This window comes from Sphaeramia orbicularis, chromosome 12, assembly GCF_902148855.1.
Source record: "Sphaeramia orbicularis chromosome 12, fSphaOr1.1, whole genome shotgun sequence".
In the NCBI taxonomy this organism is placed as follows: Eukaryota; Metazoa; Chordata; class Actinopteri; order Kurtiformes; family Apogonidae; genus Sphaeramia; species Sphaeramia orbicularis.
The window spans coordinates 4711588-4730619 of NC_043968.1; the positions used below are offsets into that span (position 1 = coordinate 4711588).

A 19032-nucleotide genomic window follows, 5' to 3' on the forward strand; every position below is an offset into this window, starting at 1 on the left:
CAGAGGCATGAAGAAACTGGTTCAGCTGCAGACAGACCTGGACCTGGACCAGCACCTGTGACCACACCACAGCAGGACCGCTACACTGAGCTGCAGCACCTCTGGGACCGTTTTGGGGGTCCTTGACTTTCTTTCTTTAGCCTTATTTTTTGTCAACAAATTTGGATGTGATTTTTTATTTTTACTGTATAGAAATGGCCTATGATTAATTCCAAAGAGCTTATGGAATAAAAATCCTCATCGATTTAAAAAAATATAAGAATCTTCAAGTGTTGCGTTTTCATTGGCACTGAGTATATTTTCAGGAAAATGTATTTTGAAATAAGAAAAAATTGTGAAAAAAGATGTGAGGAGTTTTATGAGTGTGAATGTTTGTAAAGCGTCAAAGTTTTCTGCTGTCATTCTGGGTTCATTTTAGAAACACTCATAAACTAAATTTATTCCAAATACATTGATATTTGACTATTATATTTTTTATGTCATATTCTAAACACAGTGTTTAAAATTAATAAATGCATATATCTATGCAAAATACATTTGAATATGATGTTAATATTATTTGTTATATGTTGTAAAAATTGTAAAAATGTATATGATATTGATCATTGAAATAAAAAAAAAAAAATTTGATATTTAGGTGCTCGGGGCCACAGGCCCAAGCACCTGTTGTTGTTGCTGCTGTTTAAACTTATTAGGGGCTCGGGCATCGACACGAGCACCTGTTGTTCTTCTGCACGTTTAAACTTATTTTTCATCTTCCGCCACTTTTTCGGCAATTAATACAGCCTAGTGCGTTGTGAGGACCCCTGTACAATATACATCAAAACATGCGGTTTCATCGGGAATAGTGTGCTATGTTATTTTCATAGAGATTTATGAATTTTTCGCAGAGTTATTCGTGAAAAACATGTGAAAAAAGTCCCATAGAAATGAATGGGAAGAGGAAAAAATCAGCCAGAAAAGTCCACTTTTTTCTGACCGCAACTACTTCGCCATACTTTGACCTACAGACTTCATTGAAACTTTAAAACGCAGGCATTTTTGTCCTCTCCGCACAAATGTACTTGGTATGAGGATGGGGTTTATGGTTTTCAATAGGTGAGTCTTCAAAAACCCCTGGGTTGAGTGAAAATTGTCCAGATTTCCTGAGTTAGAGTGTGTGATGTCATCACGCTAGAGTGGAAGAGCAGCGAAAATTCAACTGAAAATTCTCTGAATAAATCACCCTCCCGGCCAAACCATACATCGCAGGTGAATGATCTTTTCCAAAAACATAGCCATGGTTCCTGGGCTTCATATGAACCCATGTTTGAAGACCTAGCTCTTTTTAAAGTGAAATGACAGGCACTAGTTTGGAGGCTCATCCCTTCTTTCCTCCATTAACTCTCCATTGTAGCGGATTCCTTCTTGTCTTGGTCAGTTGACCGTTTTTACACTGCCCTAACTCAGTCATTTTTCACAGTACGAGAAAAAAACCTACATCTGTGTGTTCCCCAGGTCTCTCTGAAGCTCACGGTCATTTCGGTTTTCACCTATCTTTTACGGTTTTCTTGTAATTAGCAGTTTCTCGGGACCTGTTCTGCTCCAGTCTCAGCCTATTCCTGCTGCTCTGTGTCAGTTTCATTCTGTGTGTGTGTCAGTGCAGCGCCGTCGCTGTGGCAACTACTACTACTACTACTAAAAATACTACTACTACTAAAAATTCTACTACTAATATTAAAAATACTACTACTACTACTACTACTACTACTACTACTAAAAATTCTACTACTAATATTAAAAATACTACTACTACTACTACTACTACTACTACTACTAAAAATTCTACTACTAATATTAAAAATACTACTACTACTAAAAATACCACTACTACTACTACTACTAAAAATTCTACTACTAATTTTAAAAATACTACTACTACTAAAAATACCACTACCACTACTACTACTACTAAAAATACTACTACTACTTCTATTACTACTACAAATGGTGACATCCGTCAGCTGCCAAACTGTGACACACAGATTGTCCATATAAAGTGAATGGGGGTTCAGAACACAGAATTCCCCTCCGACCATGAAGTCTTTGGCAACGTCGAACCCACATGCCCCCCCGACCCCCGAGCCCCTCTCACGATTTCCACGTGTGGAAATTGTCTAGTTATTCTTCATCTTCTGGACAAAATTTCACCGATTAATGCGGCCTAAGGCGCTGGGAGTACCCCTGCAAATAATACATCAAAATTTGCAGTTTCATCGGGAATAGTGTGTTATTACTTCTGGTAGAGATTCACAAATTTTTCGCAGTTATTTGTGAAAAACGTGAAAAAAGTCCCATAGAAATGAATGGGGAGAGGAAAAAATCAGCCAGAAAAGTCCACTTGTTTCTGACTGCTACTGCTTCACCATACTTTGACCTACAGACTTAATTTAAATGTTAAAACGCAGGCATTTTTGTCGTCTCTGCAGGAATGTCCCTTGTATGAGGATGAGGTCTACGGTTTTTGATAGATGGGTCTTAGAAAAGGGTCACATTTGTCAGATGACAGGAAAACAGAGCACACATTCCTGACATTCCTTTGTCACCAGAGTGTGAAACCAGACAAAAATCACCTCAAAATCTTCTGGATAACTCACCCTCCCGGTCAGACGATACATAGGAGGCAAAATTTTTCTTCCAAAAATGTAGCCACGGTTCCTGGGCTTCATATGAACCCATGTTTGAAGACGTAGTTCTTTCTAAAGTGAAGTGGCAGGCACTAGTTCAGGGGCACATCCATATTTTGTAGCTGATTTTGTTGTTGATTTTTTTTTTTTTTTTATTAATTCAAACATAACTGGAATGGGACCTTTGATTATTTAATATGTTCTAATTTTAATGAAATCTATTGGGAGTATTTTTAATGTATTTTTTTTTCTGTGCCCCTCCAGGATCTCATTGTCACGTGGAGGCCCAGTTGTCCCGGGTCACAGCCCTGTGTTGGGCCCAGGCCTTCAGCCTGTGGGTTCTGGATCAGACTGCAGCAGGCTGTAGCAGCAGACCTGCAGAGAGCCTGCTGGTGGGAAGGCTGGACGGCTCGCTCTGCTGGCTGCAGGTCACTATGCAGGAAACAGAGCTGGATGTGAAGAGCACCGAACTGACCCACTGCCACAGGAAAGAGGGTAAGACATAAATGCACACACTGGCACTGCGCAAAGGTTGGCACTCTCCCCTGTGGTGTAAAGATGGATGTAGGCTGTGTAATTCTACTATTATTATGTTTTATTTGATATTGTTTGTATGGAAGTGAATCTGTCTCATCAGATTTTGAATTATAAAGCACTGCATTTTTTTTTTTTTGCACTGAAATTAAGTATCTGAATTTTTTGTCTCTGAGTTCAACTATGTTCATAAATTTAGAATAAAAAAAAATCAGATGCAAAAAAATCAGAAGCAAAAAATTCACATGCAAAAAATTCAGAAGCAAAAAAAATGCAGTGGCAAAAAGTTAAGTGGCAAAAAATTCAAATGCAAAAAATTCAGATGCAAAAAAATCAGAAGCAAAAAATTCACATGCAAAAAATTCAGTGGCAAAAAATTCAGAAGCAAAAAAATGCAGTGGCAAAAAGTTAAGTGGCAAAAAATTCAGAGGCAAAAAATTCAAATGCAAAAAATTCAGATGCAAAAAAATCAGAAGCAAAAAATTCACATGCAAAAAATTCAGTGGCAAAAAATTCAGAAGCAAAAAAATGCAGTGGCAAAAAGTTAAGTGGCAAAAAATTCAGAGGCAAAAAATTCAAATGCAAAAAATTTAGTAGCAAAAAATTCAGATGCTAAAAATTCAGATCACACATCCGCACTGACTGTTTTCCTGCATCTGTGTCACATGACCAACCTAACGCAACTCGATTGGCTGGCTGTCAGTTCGACTTCAGATAGAATTGATTGCCTATCCTTGGTGTCCAGGATGTGTGATTGGAATGTTTTCCGTCTGAATTTTTTGCATCTGAATTTTTTTTATTCTAAATTTATGAACATAGTTAAATTGAGAGACAAAATATTCAGATACTTAATTTCAGTGCAAAAAAAAAATCAGATTCTTAATTTCAGTGCCAAAAAATTCCGTGCTAGAAATTCAATGGCTTTTATAATTCAAAACCTGAGACAGATTTGCTTCCATATGTTTACTTTTGTTTTTTTGCACTATCCTTATGCATGTACACTTGTTTCTTGCACTTTATTCTGTTTCTGCCTTGACCGTTGAATTTCCCCGTTGTGCGACCAATAAAGTCTCATCTAATCTAAAACCACAGCGAACCCAAATGAATTATTCCCAGCTGTATTTGTTCCTCTTGGCCTGCTGTCCTGTAGCGCCCCAGTGCGTGGCCTGGCACAGTGAGGACAAACCATTTGCGGTGGGTTATCCTGACGGGAAGATCCTCCTGGGCTCAACTGAAACCTGTGAAGAGGAGCAGCGCACAGTTCTGCCCGTCTGCATGGTTCGTCCGCTGCGTTGTTCTCTGCACTCGTATGGATTGCTGTATACTAGAGATTTGCTAGAAATAATAGGAATGGGCATTTCAAGCAAAAAATAGTAAAGTATTTAATTAAAATAGAATACACTATTTTATCAGGCAGTTTTAGGATGGAAAAATAGGATTTTTTTGTGGCTTGGTGGTGTGTGGGTGAACATCTGGTCTTTATACACTGTAAGTAAAGGGTTAACTCATACCTGGTCCACTGTTTGACAAGAGGAATGAGGAGGAAAAAAACCTGAAGAACAGCAGCATGTGAATATTTAAAGGAGAAGGAAAAAAGGTCAAACGAGCTGTGGGCTGACACTGGACAGGAGTCACCTCTGACGCCTGAGCAGCTGCGACATCTGCTTCCATTACTTTTGTACTCCTGACAACAGTGGCCTCTGTCCAGAACACTGGATTATTAGGAGGATTACTACGACTATTATATTACTATTACTACTAATACTAATACTAACACTACTACTACTATGATTACTACTATTATAACTACTACAACTATTACGATTACCACTATTACTACTATTATTACTACTATTACTATTACTATTACTATTATAACTACTACCATTATTACTACTATTACTACTACTACTACTATTACTACTACTAATACTAATACTAATGCTCCCCCTCCTCCTCCTCCTCCTCCTACTACTACTACTACTGCTACTACTACTATTGCTATTACTACGATTACTACGATTACTACTATTATAACTACTACTACTACTATTACTGCTATTATAACTACTACTACTATTATTTCTATTACCACTATTACTACTGTTATAACTACTACTATTATTTATATTACCACGATTACTACTATTATTACTACTATTACTACTACTACTATTACTTTTACCTCCATTACTACTATTATTACTACTGTTACTACTACTACTACTATGGCTACTATTACTACTATTATTACTACTACTACTACTACTGCAATTATAACTACTACTACTATTATTTCTATCACCACTATTACTACTATTATAACTACTACTACTACTACAATTACTATTACTACTATTACTACAATTATTACTATTACTACTGCTTTTATTATTATTATTATTATTATTATAAGTAGTAGTAGTAGTAGTAGTAGTAGTAGTATCATCATCATTATTATTATTATTATTATTATTATTATTACTGCTATCACATTATTATAACTTCTATCCTGTGATTATTAAACTATATACACACACACACACACACACACACAAGAAATACCACAAGAAAATATCAAAACAATAACTCTAAAAAAAAAGAAAAACAGTATTGGAAAAAAACTGGCACTTGCACATTATAAAATACTAGTAGAAACACATACATACACATAATGTTTCCACTACTTTATAATGTTCAATTTCCTGTTTTTTTTTTCAATACTGTTTCTTTTTTTTTTTTAATAGTTATTGTTTTGCTATTTTCTTGTGCTATTTCTTGTGCGTATATCTGGTCTTGTGCTGCTGTTGGAAGCTCCGTTTTCTGAGGGATCTGCCCAAAGGATCCGTTTAGTTCGATCTAATCTAATCTGAGCTCCAGAGAACCCACAGCTCAAATCTGTGTCAGATGCAGTGTGTCCTGTTTTGTGTCGTTTCCCTCTGATTTTCCAGTGGTATCACTAACCCTCCCTCTGCGGTGCAGGACAGTATCACCTCCCTTCAGTGGGACCCCACTGGTCACCTGCTCCTGTGTTTGGCTAAATCTGAGGTGGTGCAGATCCTGGGGCGCTCTGGAACCAGCTGGACCACCCTGCACTCCCTGGTCCACACTGGCACCGTTAACACCACTGAATGGTGCGCACTCCCAGGGAGAGCCCCCGACCCCAGGCTCCTGATGGCTGTGTAGGTGTTTCTATCTGAATGGATCGGAATAAACTGACTAGAACTTAGCAACAGAAATAATGATGGACAAAGAATTACTGAACATATTAAAATGTGATGGAGCTGAACCCACAGAGACCCAAAGAGCCACCGACCACACACTGAGCTGAACTGTTTAATACCTGTTCAGCCACTCATTCTATCAATACATGTCAGTAACTGGTGTCAAATACAGTTTGTCGTCTTTTCATGGTCATCAGATATGACCCATTTGGACGTTCAGAGGCTCTGTAGTTACCATGGAAACACCATCATCTTCTTAAACATTGATTCTCCAGTCAAACCCATGGAGTTGGATCAATGACAGTGGATGGACACACTGGGGTTATGTTCAGTTAATGACAGATTTGACTGAAAAAGTCACTTTTTCTTCAGTTTTCTCTGTTTTGTTTTAATACCCTTTGAATTATCTCGGAAAGTTAACGAAGATCTACATCAGGGCTGTCAAACTCATGTTAGTTCAGTTCCACATTCAGCTAAATCTGATCTGCAGTGGACCGAACCAGTCAAATAAGAACAGAATAATATAGAAATAATGTCAACTGCAAACTTTTCTCTATGAAAAGAGGAAATTTACATTATGAAAAGGTTTACATCTAAAACTATCCTTTCAAAAGATGGGAATAACAGAATAGAATAGAATAGAATAGAATAGAATAGAATAGAATAGAATAGAATAGAATGCCTTTATTGTCATTATACATATGTACAACGAAATTAAAACAACATGAATAATATGAACAAACTGAAAAATCAGTGTAGCTTGAACACTGTTCTGCCTCAGTTTATCATTTCCACATGTTCATTAGAACTGACAGATCACAGTGGATCTACAAACACACAAAACATTTAATAACAGGTAGAATATTGTTAAAATTGTACTTACTTCTCTTAAGACATTTCAGATTATTCATATTTGTTCAGGTTATTCACAGTTTTTGTGAAATTATACTTTGTTTTAGTGTAAATACATGAAAATATTTACATTTACAAACAGAAACATTCGTAGTTGTCATTATTTCTCTGTTATTCTGACAGTATTTGACTGGTCCTGCCCACTGGAGATTGAATTGGTCTGAATGTGGAACCTGAACTAAAAGGATTGTTCATATCTTCAGTGTAATTTTTTGCATTTCACAAATTCATCCCCAGGGCTGGACTGGACCCTTTGGTGGGCTGGATTTGACCCCCAGGACGCATGTTTGACACCTGTGATCTACATGATCAGTGAATTAAATATGGAAAAATACATGATTTACACTGAAAAAAAGTAAAAAAAAAAAAAAAAAAAAAAGAAAGGATAATATTGCATCAAATGGTGGTAAATCATCTTCTCCAACATTGATTCACCAGTAAAACCCACTGAGTTGGATTGATGACAGTGGATGGACACACTTATTTTTACATTCGATCAGCAATGTCTTTGCTGAGAACGTCACTTTTTCCTAATTTTTCTCTGTTTTGGTATAATGAACTTTGAATTTACTCTGAGTGTTCCTGAACATCTACATGATCTGTGAATGAAATATAGGAAAACACATGCTTTACACCAAAAAAATGCAAAATACAGAAGATAATAATATTTTTAAAAAATGGTGATAAATCAGTTAAAAAAAGGTAGAAATAGAGAAAAATTAATTTGGGAACTGCCACAAAAGTAGCACTGGGTCTTTATGAGTTAATATAAGGTTCTAGGTCAGATCTGACATGTATGTACAGATGTTTTTTTCTTCTCATCTGTTTCTCTCCATTGTTGTGCAGAGGTTGTCAGAATGGCTCTGTGTACGTCTGGACAGTGCCACAGGGGGGAAGTGTTGTGTCACTGCCCAAAATAAAGAGCAGCTCTTCCAGCCAGGAGAAAAACACTGAAACCAAGGTCAGTTTGAGTCTGTGGTGGATCTGTGATTATACATGTTTGGTTTTGAAACGCTATTTGTTTTTGTTTCCTGTTTTGTTTTTTATTTGAGGACAGACAGACAGACAGACAGACAGACAGACAGACAGACAGACAGACAGACAGACAGACAGACAGACAGACAGACAGACAGACAGACAGACAGACAGACAGATAGATAGATACATAGATATTCCAGTATTCCTCAGTTTTGCATTCAGCACAAGAAGACACAAAACAAACAAACAGAGCAGAACAGTGGGTCAGTAGCAGGCTGATGTTAATGTGAGTATATTTCCTGTAACAGACACCTGCTAAAGAACTACCTCTAAAAGAACTTCCTGGACAGTCCTGTAAATACAGACTACTGACTGTACTGACACATTTCAGGGCAGTGATATGGAGTGAAACAGTTCTATAAAGTGGAACTGATGGAAGTGTAACAGGTATTTCAGTGATCTGTGGTGGTTCCAGAAGTGGCTGGAGTTCAACCACAGAAGGGGCCTGGGTGTTTGAAAGTCTCAGTGGATCAGTCCAGATGTGGTCATGACTGACAGACCCAGACGTGGATTATTGGCTCACAGGTCATGATCCGTCATCCCCTCATTCTGTTTGACTTTTCCAACAGGACGGTGCAAAGTGTGTGTTTGTTCTCCACGGCCACATCACAGCGGTGAAGTCCCTGGCCTTTTGCTCCAGCGGACTGGCTCTGGTTTCTGGAGGGATAGGAGGACTGCTCAACATTTGGTCTTTACAGGTCAGAAAACCACAGGCACTGATGCACCCAGGCCACGGAGGAGGGATCATTAAAAAAAAATAACAAAACATACATTTTCACAAATCTGGAATCCTTTGTTTCAACTAGTCAGGAAAACAGATTTCCACTTTGTTCCAGATTGACCTTCATGGTCATTTTTCTGACTAATTTTTCTTTTTTTTTTCTATTCAGTAATGTACCTTTTGTAACACATAATGCATCAATATTCTAAATGTGAACCTTTTAAGCCCTTTTGTTTTGTTTTTTTGGCTTTTTTTTGGTTAATGGAGAAGGTTGGTGTACTTGTTCTTGGGTTTGTTTGCATGTAAAAAAAAAAAGGAAATTGTGCAACAGTTTATTTTCAATTGATGTGTCACATATGATACAGTGTTTGTATTGCCCAATTTCTACAAAACTCCAAATAAACAATGGTTGGAAAAAAAAAAAAAAACACAGATACTTACACTACCGTGGTACCTTGATTTATGAGTTTAAAGGTGGGGTCTGAGATCTTAGAAACGGTTCAAACAAGCTACATTTGGAAAATACTCAATTGAAAAGTCCAACCCCTTTTCTTCAGACATCCCCCTGAAGCCACGCCTCCAGAGCACTGGTGTGTGCAGTGCTTGTTCTGGAAGGTTCACGAGCGCTGCACAGCAACAATTCACCCACCTCCGACCCCGATCCATGCATACCCCATTCAGTCTGCTCCAGCCCCCCCGCTCTACAGAACAGACCCAGTTCAGACCCATCTGACTAACGCTACATTTCCGACTGATTTATGTTGGTGACAAAACTGTTTGCCAGTGAACAGGGATGTGTATCGGCAAGAATCTGACAATACGATACAAATCACAATACTAGGATCACGATACGATATATCACAATATATCATGATACTGTTAAAAAGGCCATTTTTTTGTTTGTTTGTTTTTTTAAATGATTATTTCCTTGAAGAATTGAATTCCAGCAGAAATCTGCACAAATACTAAACACATTTGTATTTGATCCCAACAGGATCTAATGTTCTATCACCAAATGTTCCACCTGTGTTCAAACTGAAATTCTGTTTTACAGACATTCCAGTTTCAGATCCTGTTCAAATGTTCAGATTCTATTAGTTCACAACTAACATCAGAACAGGATTTGAGTTCAATCCAACAAAGGAACCAACATTATTGAATAAAAGAGTGTGAAATAAGAATAAATAAAATATGAACAAAAAACAAAAATGAACCTCCACAATATCTGCATTTGAATAAACACCTAAAAATATCCATACAGTACTTTTTAATATCCATACAGTATTGTGAAATGAAATATCACAATATATTACAGAACAGATATTTTCTTACAGCCCTACTGGTGAACTTTCCATCCTAATACTAGAAAAGCACTTGGAGAGCGCAGACCTCCCCCAAGGCAGATCTGTCCCCCCATCACCACCAAAATGTAATCATTTCTTCCTTGTGCCAGTATCAACATTTCCTGAAAATTTCATGAAAATCTGTCCATAACTTTTTGAGTTATCTTGCTAACAAACAAACAAACCAACAAACAACCAACAAACAAACAAACCCTGTCAAAAACAGAACCTCCTTGGTGTAGGTAATAACTAACATAGCCAAGCTCTGGCTCTTTCTTCGTTTCCTGTACCAGTTGCTCCAAACCTCTGAGGACGAATTCATGCACACAGAGGGGTACGAACAGAGGGGGGCGGGACAAATGGCAGTTGAGTTTGATAGACATATGACTGTTCAATCATTTTGATTGGGCGCTTAAAATGATTGGATGGTGTTTTTTCAGTCCTGTCCGTTCCACAGGTTTTTTTTTTATTTTTTGTGTTAGAGCATTATATTAAGTGGTTATAATCAGGGTGTGAAGGGGATTTTAAGCAATATAGTAAAAAAAAATGCTCCAAGAAAACATCTGACCCCACCTTTTTTTTGTTCAAAGTGTTTTTATTACATATCGAGCAACAGAAAAGCATAATACAGTCATTGTTTTTTGTTTTTTAACCCAAACCCATGAACATTCCCACACTGTTGCACCAAAAAAAAAGGGAAAAAAAAGTATTTACATTGTTTTATAACTGACCCTCAGTTAAAGATCATGCGATAAAGAATAGAAAGACTTGAATACAGTACTTTTTTTTAATTTACGAAGATTTCTTTCTTTTTCTTTCAAAAATGTTAGGATAAATAATAGCAAAATAAGCAACAGAATATAGCATTTTTATCTTCACTGGCTCAGAAATCAGCAGGTTTTGACATAATAATCATACATTCCATTTTCATGGGTGGGCTTTTACAGAAGAAAAACATACATTTGTCATTTTACATCGGAAATTCTTCACCTTTTCTTAACAATTTCTTTGCTGCAAATCTGTCTGAAGGTCAGAGTTAATGCTAGTGGTGATATTTAAATAGACATCATGGCTGTAAACCACTCTACTAGTGTTAGCGCCGGCTCTTAACAGTCACTTGTGGCCACAGTGGTTCATTAAAACGTATCTGTACTCACTTCAATCTAACTTTTTTTGTTCAGTGTTTTTATTACATATTGAGCCACAGAAAAGCATAATACAGTCATTGTTTTTTGTTTTTTAATCCAAACCCATGAACATTCCCACCCTGTTGCACCAAAAAAAAAAAAGAAAAAAGGAAATTGATAATAATAATAATAAATAAATAAGGAACACAGACATTAGTCACAGACTCGTTTTAATCAGCCTACTGTGGAATAAGTGAGGGATCGACCTCTTTTGTGACTCAGATCAGGTTACAGGTACTGAAAAACTTCTTGGCACATCCTCTTATAGAATATCTGATTTTTTCCTGTTAAATGATGTAAAGCAGGGCTGTCAAACTCATGTTAGTTCAGTTCCACATTCAGCCTAATCTGATCTGCAGTGGACTGGACCAGTCAAATAATATAAATAATAGGATAAGAACTTTTGAGTGAAAAAAGTAAAACTCTGTAATGAAAATGTTTACATGTACGAATTGTACTCGAACATAACATGAGCAAATACACTACAAACAAAAAGTTAAGGATATTTCATTTTTTTGGGTAATTTTTTTTTGGGGGGTCATTTTTGCCATTTGTAAATAAAACTATGGTCGTTAAAAAACTGTGTTTCAGTTCACACAAAAAAAAGTAAGAAGCGCAGTGCAAGAATCCCAAGTGAAAAAAATAGCCCCAAAATTAAAAATATCCTTAACTTTTTGTTTGTAGTGTTTGAACAACCTGAAAATTCCTAACAAAAATAAGTATAATGTTAACAATATTACACCTCAGTTTATCATTTCTACATGTGAATCACAACTTACAGATCACACTGGATCGACAAATACACAAAACATCCAATAACAGGCAGAATATCATTAAAATTCCACATACTTCTCTGAAGACATTTCAGATATTCACATTTTTAATAAAAGGCTAGTCTGTAAATGTAAATATTCTTGTGTAATGTAACTTTTTTTTACACTAAAACAAAGAAAAATTTGCCGTTTTCATAATTTATAGGTTATTCTGATAGTATTTGGCTGGTCTGATCATTTTTAGATTGAAATGACCTAAAATGATTTGAACATCCTTGACTGTTATTATCTTCAGTGTAATTTTTGCATTTCACACATTCATCCCAGGGGCCGGACCGGACCCTTTGGTGGGCCGGACTGGCCCCCGGGCCACATGTTTGACACCTGTGATGTAAAAGATCCAGAAACCAAGATTTAAATGTTGGAGGTTGCACCGCACCTTTAATTTAAGTCAAGTCAAGGTACCACTGCACTGGCATGTGTAACGTGTCCCCCTTTCAGAACTGAGGCCTTTGTGTTTGTGTTGGGTGCAGGACGGTTCGGTCTTACAGACGGTGACAGGTTTGGGTTCAGTGGTCAGTACTACCTGGATACCAAACCTGGGAGTGGCTGCCTGCTTTGGAAGGTCAAAGGTAATGTGGATGACTTTTAATAACTTCAATACGACTACTTTTAATCCTGTAGTCTAACAGCAGAGAGGCCAGATTTTATCTTCCTTGCTCGTCTTGTTACAGTTTCATGTTATCGATCGTGACACCTGTGACGGTTTCTTTCCCAGGACGTGTTACTGATCTGCTGCACCCCCGACTGGATCAGCCAGAACCACGTGCTGGCTTCCTGTCGCATGGTCCTCAGAAGCCAGAACATCCTGGGTCTAAATCGGGCTCCGTGTTTGGCTGTTTTCCTGGAGAGGCTTCCTCTGCTGTTACAGGAGCAGTACAACTATGAGAGGGTCATTCCTGACATGGTTTTCTTATGTGTGTGTGTGGTGTGTTTGGGTTTGAGTTGGTCATAAATGTAGTATGTTTTCGTTATTGTCTTTAAAACCTGAATATATATAAATGTGCAGGGCAGGGGTGCCAAACAGAAGGCCCACAGGCCAAATGGAGCCGGTCAGATGGTCCAGTCCACTATAATAGATGTAGAACATCCATATGATAAGAACCTAAAAATAATGACAACTCCAAATTTTGTTGTTGATTTAATGTGAAAAAAGTAAAATTATATTAACTATCCTGTCACAATAAGATTTGAATAACCTGTAACTGAATACATTGGTCATGTGATAACATTTATATGATATACATTTTTGTCTAGGTTAATGCAAACAAACACACCGTATTTTGTCTTAACGTGTTAATGAAGAAGCGGAACAAGCCCTCTCCCCCCGCCAACTTTTTTTAATTTGTGTTTTTTATTTGTTCCATATTCTACTAAAAAACTTGGACTGGCATCTTTGTTCAATTCGGTGTGTGGCTACTGAAACGAACCTGACAGGGAAGTTTTGTATGACCTGTGTTTCCAAACAAAGAAAGAACGGGAAACAAATAAATAAATAAACTGAATAACCTGAATAAATATGGCAAACCTGAGATTTTTTAGAAAAATAAGTGCAGTTTTAACAATAGTAGGCCTGTTACAGATGTTTTGTGCATTTGTAGATCGACTGTGATCTGTAATAAGCCACGACATCGAAGTGTTGAAATTAAACTTATTTTTTTAAAGATATTTCAGGGTGTACGTGGTTGTTCAGGTTATTCACATTTTCATAAAGTAAGATAAGTCTTACACTATGAGAAAGAGAAAATGTTGGATTATTATTTACAGGTTTTTATGCGTATTATTTTACCAGTTCAGTCCACTTGAGGTCACACTGGGCTGAACTAAAATGCATTTGACCCCCCTGGTGTAAAGGAAGAGGGTTTACAAAGTGACTCTATAAGTGACATGGCTTTTAACTGATTACATTCAATATAAGTTTGTTTCTTAGTTTCACATATGTGCAGATGATCTTCTTTTTCAATTCTTGGAGACACTAAGAACTATAAGTGTATGTAGAAGAATCCACACCATAACCACAGTGACACTGACAGAGGTGAATGATATCATTGGCGTCCCTTTCAGAGGGTTTTTGCTGAATGCTATAAACACTGACAGTAAATCTGAATGCATCTGAATTTACAGGACATCACATTCAACACGTCACGTTAGCACTGTGTGTCACAGACTGATATGACTAAAACACAGCAGGTCCACACACCTCTGAGCGGTGAGGAATTAAGTTAACAGAAAAATAAACTCTGAACACTGTTTACCCTTTAACCCCTCAGACGTTATTCCAGGTAAACGTGCAGCTGTGAATAGTCGTCTGTTTCAGGTTCTTTAACGCTGCTGTGAGTTTGGGCTTGTGTTCCTTTTCTTCAGTGGTTTTGTTTTACTGTGTTTTAGGGTCAAAACAGGTGGAAGAACAGAGAAAGACAAAGAGAGGAACTGAAGTTTGACAGGTTTTTACTAAATAAGACACTCAGAATGGACATCAGTAAGAGATTTAGGATGCTGAACATGAACTGTGAACTGGAACACACTGAACAACAACAAGGATTTGAATTTAGGCCCAGCAGTTTTTGTTTTGGGCTCTTTTTTTCTAAATCAGTTCAGCTGCTTTTTGGTACCTGGTTGAACTCCAAAAAGCAATTAATTACACAGTCAAAACTCGGTAAAAAGCTGTTAAAAAAAAAAAAAAAAAAAAAAAGGAAAATCATCACAACACTACAAACAACAGTAAAAACAAAACAGAAAAAAACACAAGGACAACTGTGTAAAAAAAAAAAAAAAAAGAAAATCACCACAACACTACAAACAACAGTAAAAACAAAACAGAAAAAAACACAAGGACAACTGTGTAAAAAAAAAAAAAAAAAAAAAAAAAAAAAAAAAAGAAAATCACCACAACACTACAAACAACAGTAAAAACAAAACAGAAAAAAACACAAGGACAACTGTGTAAAAAAAAAAAAAAAAAAAAAAAAAAAGAAAATCACCACAACACTACAAACAACAGTAAAAACAAAACAGAAAAAAACACAAGGACAACTGTGTAAAAAAAAAAAAAAAAAGAAAATCACCAAAACACTACAAACAACAGTAAAAACAAAACAGAAAAAAACACAAGGACAACTGTGTATAAAAAAAAAAAAAAAAAAAAGAAAATCACCACAACACTACAAACAACAGTAAAAACAAAACAGAAAAAAACACAAGGACAACTGTGTAAAAAAAAAAAAAAAAAAAAAAAAAAGAAAATCACCACAACACTACAAACAACAGTAAAAACAAAACAGAAAAAAACACAAGGACAACTGTGTAAAAAAAAAAAAAAAAGAAAAGAAAATCACCACAACACTACAAACAACAGTAAAAACAAAACAGAAAAAAACACAAGGACAACTGTGTAAAAAAAAAAAAAAAAAAAAAAAGAAAATCACCACAACACTACAAACAGTAAAAACAAAACAGAAAAAAACACAAGGACAACTGTGTAAAAAAAAACAAAAAAAACAAAAAATCATCACAACACTACAAACAACAGTAAAAACAAAAACAAAAATGCCAAGAAAACTGTGTAAAAAAAAAAAAAAAAAAAATTCTATAGTGAGTCGGTCTCACTCACTGCTCTGTGTTTTGCCCCCATTACACAGGCGGTGGGGGGTGAACTGAGCATGCTCAGATGTCTATTCTGTCAGCATGTTTGGAGATTTTTCTTAAAATCGTAATAAATCATACATTCAGAATGCTCACCACAGACACATCAGGGGTTAAAGGGTTAATGTTCTGCCATATGTGATGAATTATTTTGCGGTTTAGATCCAGCTGGAGTTCAGTGTCAGCACCTTTTTGTAACAGAATATTCATCATCCAACAGTGTGGATGCTCTCATCACTGTAGTCCTTTTCTAACCTCAGTAAACCATTTTCCTTTTATTTCACGTCAGCTTTTCGGCCTCAGACTCATTTAACATGGGTCTTGTCGTTCCGTTGCAGACCCACGTGGCGGCCGGTGACCAGCTGGTCCACAGTGCCTTCCTGCAGACGCTGGCTTCGCTCACAGTGGGTTTGTCCTTAGAAAAACACCTGTGCCATTACCCACGGCCCCCCCCACCACAGCACCCCGGACGCCCACTCCTGCCCATCAGAGTGGAGCTGGTTGACCACGTACGCCACCACGGTCCGCAGCGCAGAGGCCATCGCCAGCGGTACCGCCTTCCCAGAATCCTTTGTGGTGACAGAGTTTAATGAGGTGTTGGACGCAGACACTGCGCTGGCGCTGGTGAGCAATGGAAACCTGCTTTGTGCAGTTTGAACTCTGTTCAGGAAAGATACATGTATTTTTGTGGTCGTTTTTTTTTTATTCAGAAATGGTTCAAAGTGAAAACTGTTAATAGTTTTTTTTGCAGCAATAGAAGCCTCTACATGATAACTGTCTAATTTTTCTAAATGTTCATGTTAAGATAACATAACATAACCTAGCATAGCATTGCACAACGTAACACTACATAACATAACATAACATAACATGGCATAGCATAGCATAGCATAACATAACGTAGCGTAACATAACATAGCATAGCATAACATAGCATAGCATAGCATAACATAACATAATATAACATAGCATAATATAACAGCATAACATAGCATAACATAACATAGCATAACATAGCATAGCATAACATAGCATAGCATAGCATAGCATAACATAACATAACAAAGCATGACATTTATTCCACCATGAGGGAATTTCACAGTTAACAGCAGCATCATACAACAAGCAAGTGCAGAGAAAAATGCAGGTAGAAAAACCACAAACAAATGAAAAATAATATACAAAGAGAAAAATGAGAAAATGAGAAACAATAACGTAGTAACTCAGTACGTTATTGGCTGGTTATTACGTTACTGGCCAGATAAAAAAGAAATTCTTTCAGAAATTCGTTCAGGACTTTTATTTCGTTATTGGCCTATTACATTTTAAAAATGGTAATTTATTATGTTATCAGCTGTTATTACGTTATCGGTCATTATTACATCATTGGCTTCTACAGTGTATTAAATGGATTTGTCTAAAATTCCTGGTCTTTTAGGACAACAGTAAATGGAGCTTCAGGATGGATGAACAGCTGATGTCATGGGCCACCACCAGACCAGAGGTAACCACTCACTGGGCCAGAAAAACAATGATTTACAATTAGCAATTACTTAAGAATTCTCTACAAAATTGACTTGTTGGTGTTTGTTTTTCAGGACTGGCAACAAGGTGGGAAGAGTGACGTGTACCTGTGGGGAAACGGACGCTATGGCCAACTGGCAGGAATGGGAACCAACCTGATGATCCCTACGCTAGCCCCGTCTCTGCTACAGACACAACAGGTCGGAGCTCTGACACTCAACACGTCCACTGTGTCCTGGATGGCTGCTGTTTTCTAATGCACTGTTGTGTGTTTTCGCTGTCGTTCAGGTGGTGTGCGGTCAGAACTGCACCTTCCTGGTCCAGTCCAACGGGACCGTACTGGCTGTAGGGGAAGGACAGTACGGCAGACTGGGTCAGGGCAATTCTGACGATCTCTACGTCCCAACTATTATCTCTGCTTTTCAAGGTGCAGACGATGGTGGAAGGCAGAATGTGGTCTCCAGTTTGGTTGAACTGCTGAATGTTTGAAGAGTGTGTCTGTTCGTCTACGTTCAACTGGACTAGTTTAGCTCTTTTGAAAACGTTTCGTGTCTCATCCAAGAGACGTCTTCAGGTCTAACAGCTCGTGGGGGGGTTGGATGAATAAACCTGTGGGGGGAGGTGTTAATCCATACGCTAATGAACTTAAAGGGCTCATATTTTGTTAAACCCACTTTTCTTAGTCTTTGGTTCATTTCTTTGTGTATTTGGACCCTAATAGTTCATACAGTTTGAATTTCAACCCTCCAGCTGCTGCAAAACTATTTTTATTTTCATTTCAGCAAAAATCAAGTGGATTTCTACAACCTGTTTGAATTCCTGCTTAATTTGTTACGTCTGTAACTAGTTACGTGATGACATTTGCTCATATAAGGTCTTAATTTGCTTAATTTGTTACGTCTACACTGCAAAAAATCTAAATCTTACCAAGTGTATTTTTCTCATTTCTGATCAAAATATCTCAACACACTTAAAATCAAACATAATCACCTAAAGAGGAACTGTTCAGTGAGATATAAGAACTGATTTTTAGACAATAGATCTGGAAAATCTTATTACAAGAAATCTTACCAAGATAATTTTCACTTGTTCCATCAGCAGATTTTTTTTTTTTGTTTGAAAAAGCCAAAAAAAAATCTTGAATTAAATCTTGAGTTTTTTCACTGAATAACTAGTTACGTCACGACATTTACACATAAAAGGTCAAGACTTCCAATGAACATTTCTCCAGTACGACATAATTGTTTGTCAGCAGCAGCGGTTGTAGTTAAAACTGAAAATATGTCCAAACTTTGAGGCGATTACCTAAAATGTTCAGTTGTTGGTTGTATTAATAAACACAAGGGGCTGAACGGGACAGAACAGCACGGTCAACAACCGGGGGGGGGGGGCATTTAAAGGGCCAGTG

General features: G+C 37.1%; 1 protein-coding gene across 1 annotated transcript in view; it reads left to right on the forward strand.

Annotated features, from left to right (window-relative positions):
* The window catches only part of LOC115429596 (probable E3 ubiquitin-protein ligase HERC1), a 132955-nt gene that overhangs the window by 89227 nt on the left and 24696 nt on the right, over window positions 1-19032 (forward strand). The window contains 12 exon segments of the mRNA XM_030149190.1: window positions 2931-3161; window positions 4351-4478; window positions 6183-6382; window positions 8183-8297; window positions 8944-9072; window positions 12932-13030; window positions 13177-13350; window positions 16439-16551; window positions 16553-16724; window positions 17539-17604; window positions 17699-17824; window positions 17913-18051. Of these exon segments, the coding sequence (XP_030005050.1) occupies window positions 2931-3161; window positions 4351-4478; window positions 6183-6382; window positions 8183-8297; window positions 8944-9072; window positions 12932-13030; window positions 13177-13350; window positions 16439-16551; window positions 16553-16724; window positions 17539-17604; window positions 17699-17824; window positions 17913-18051 (1692 nt within the window).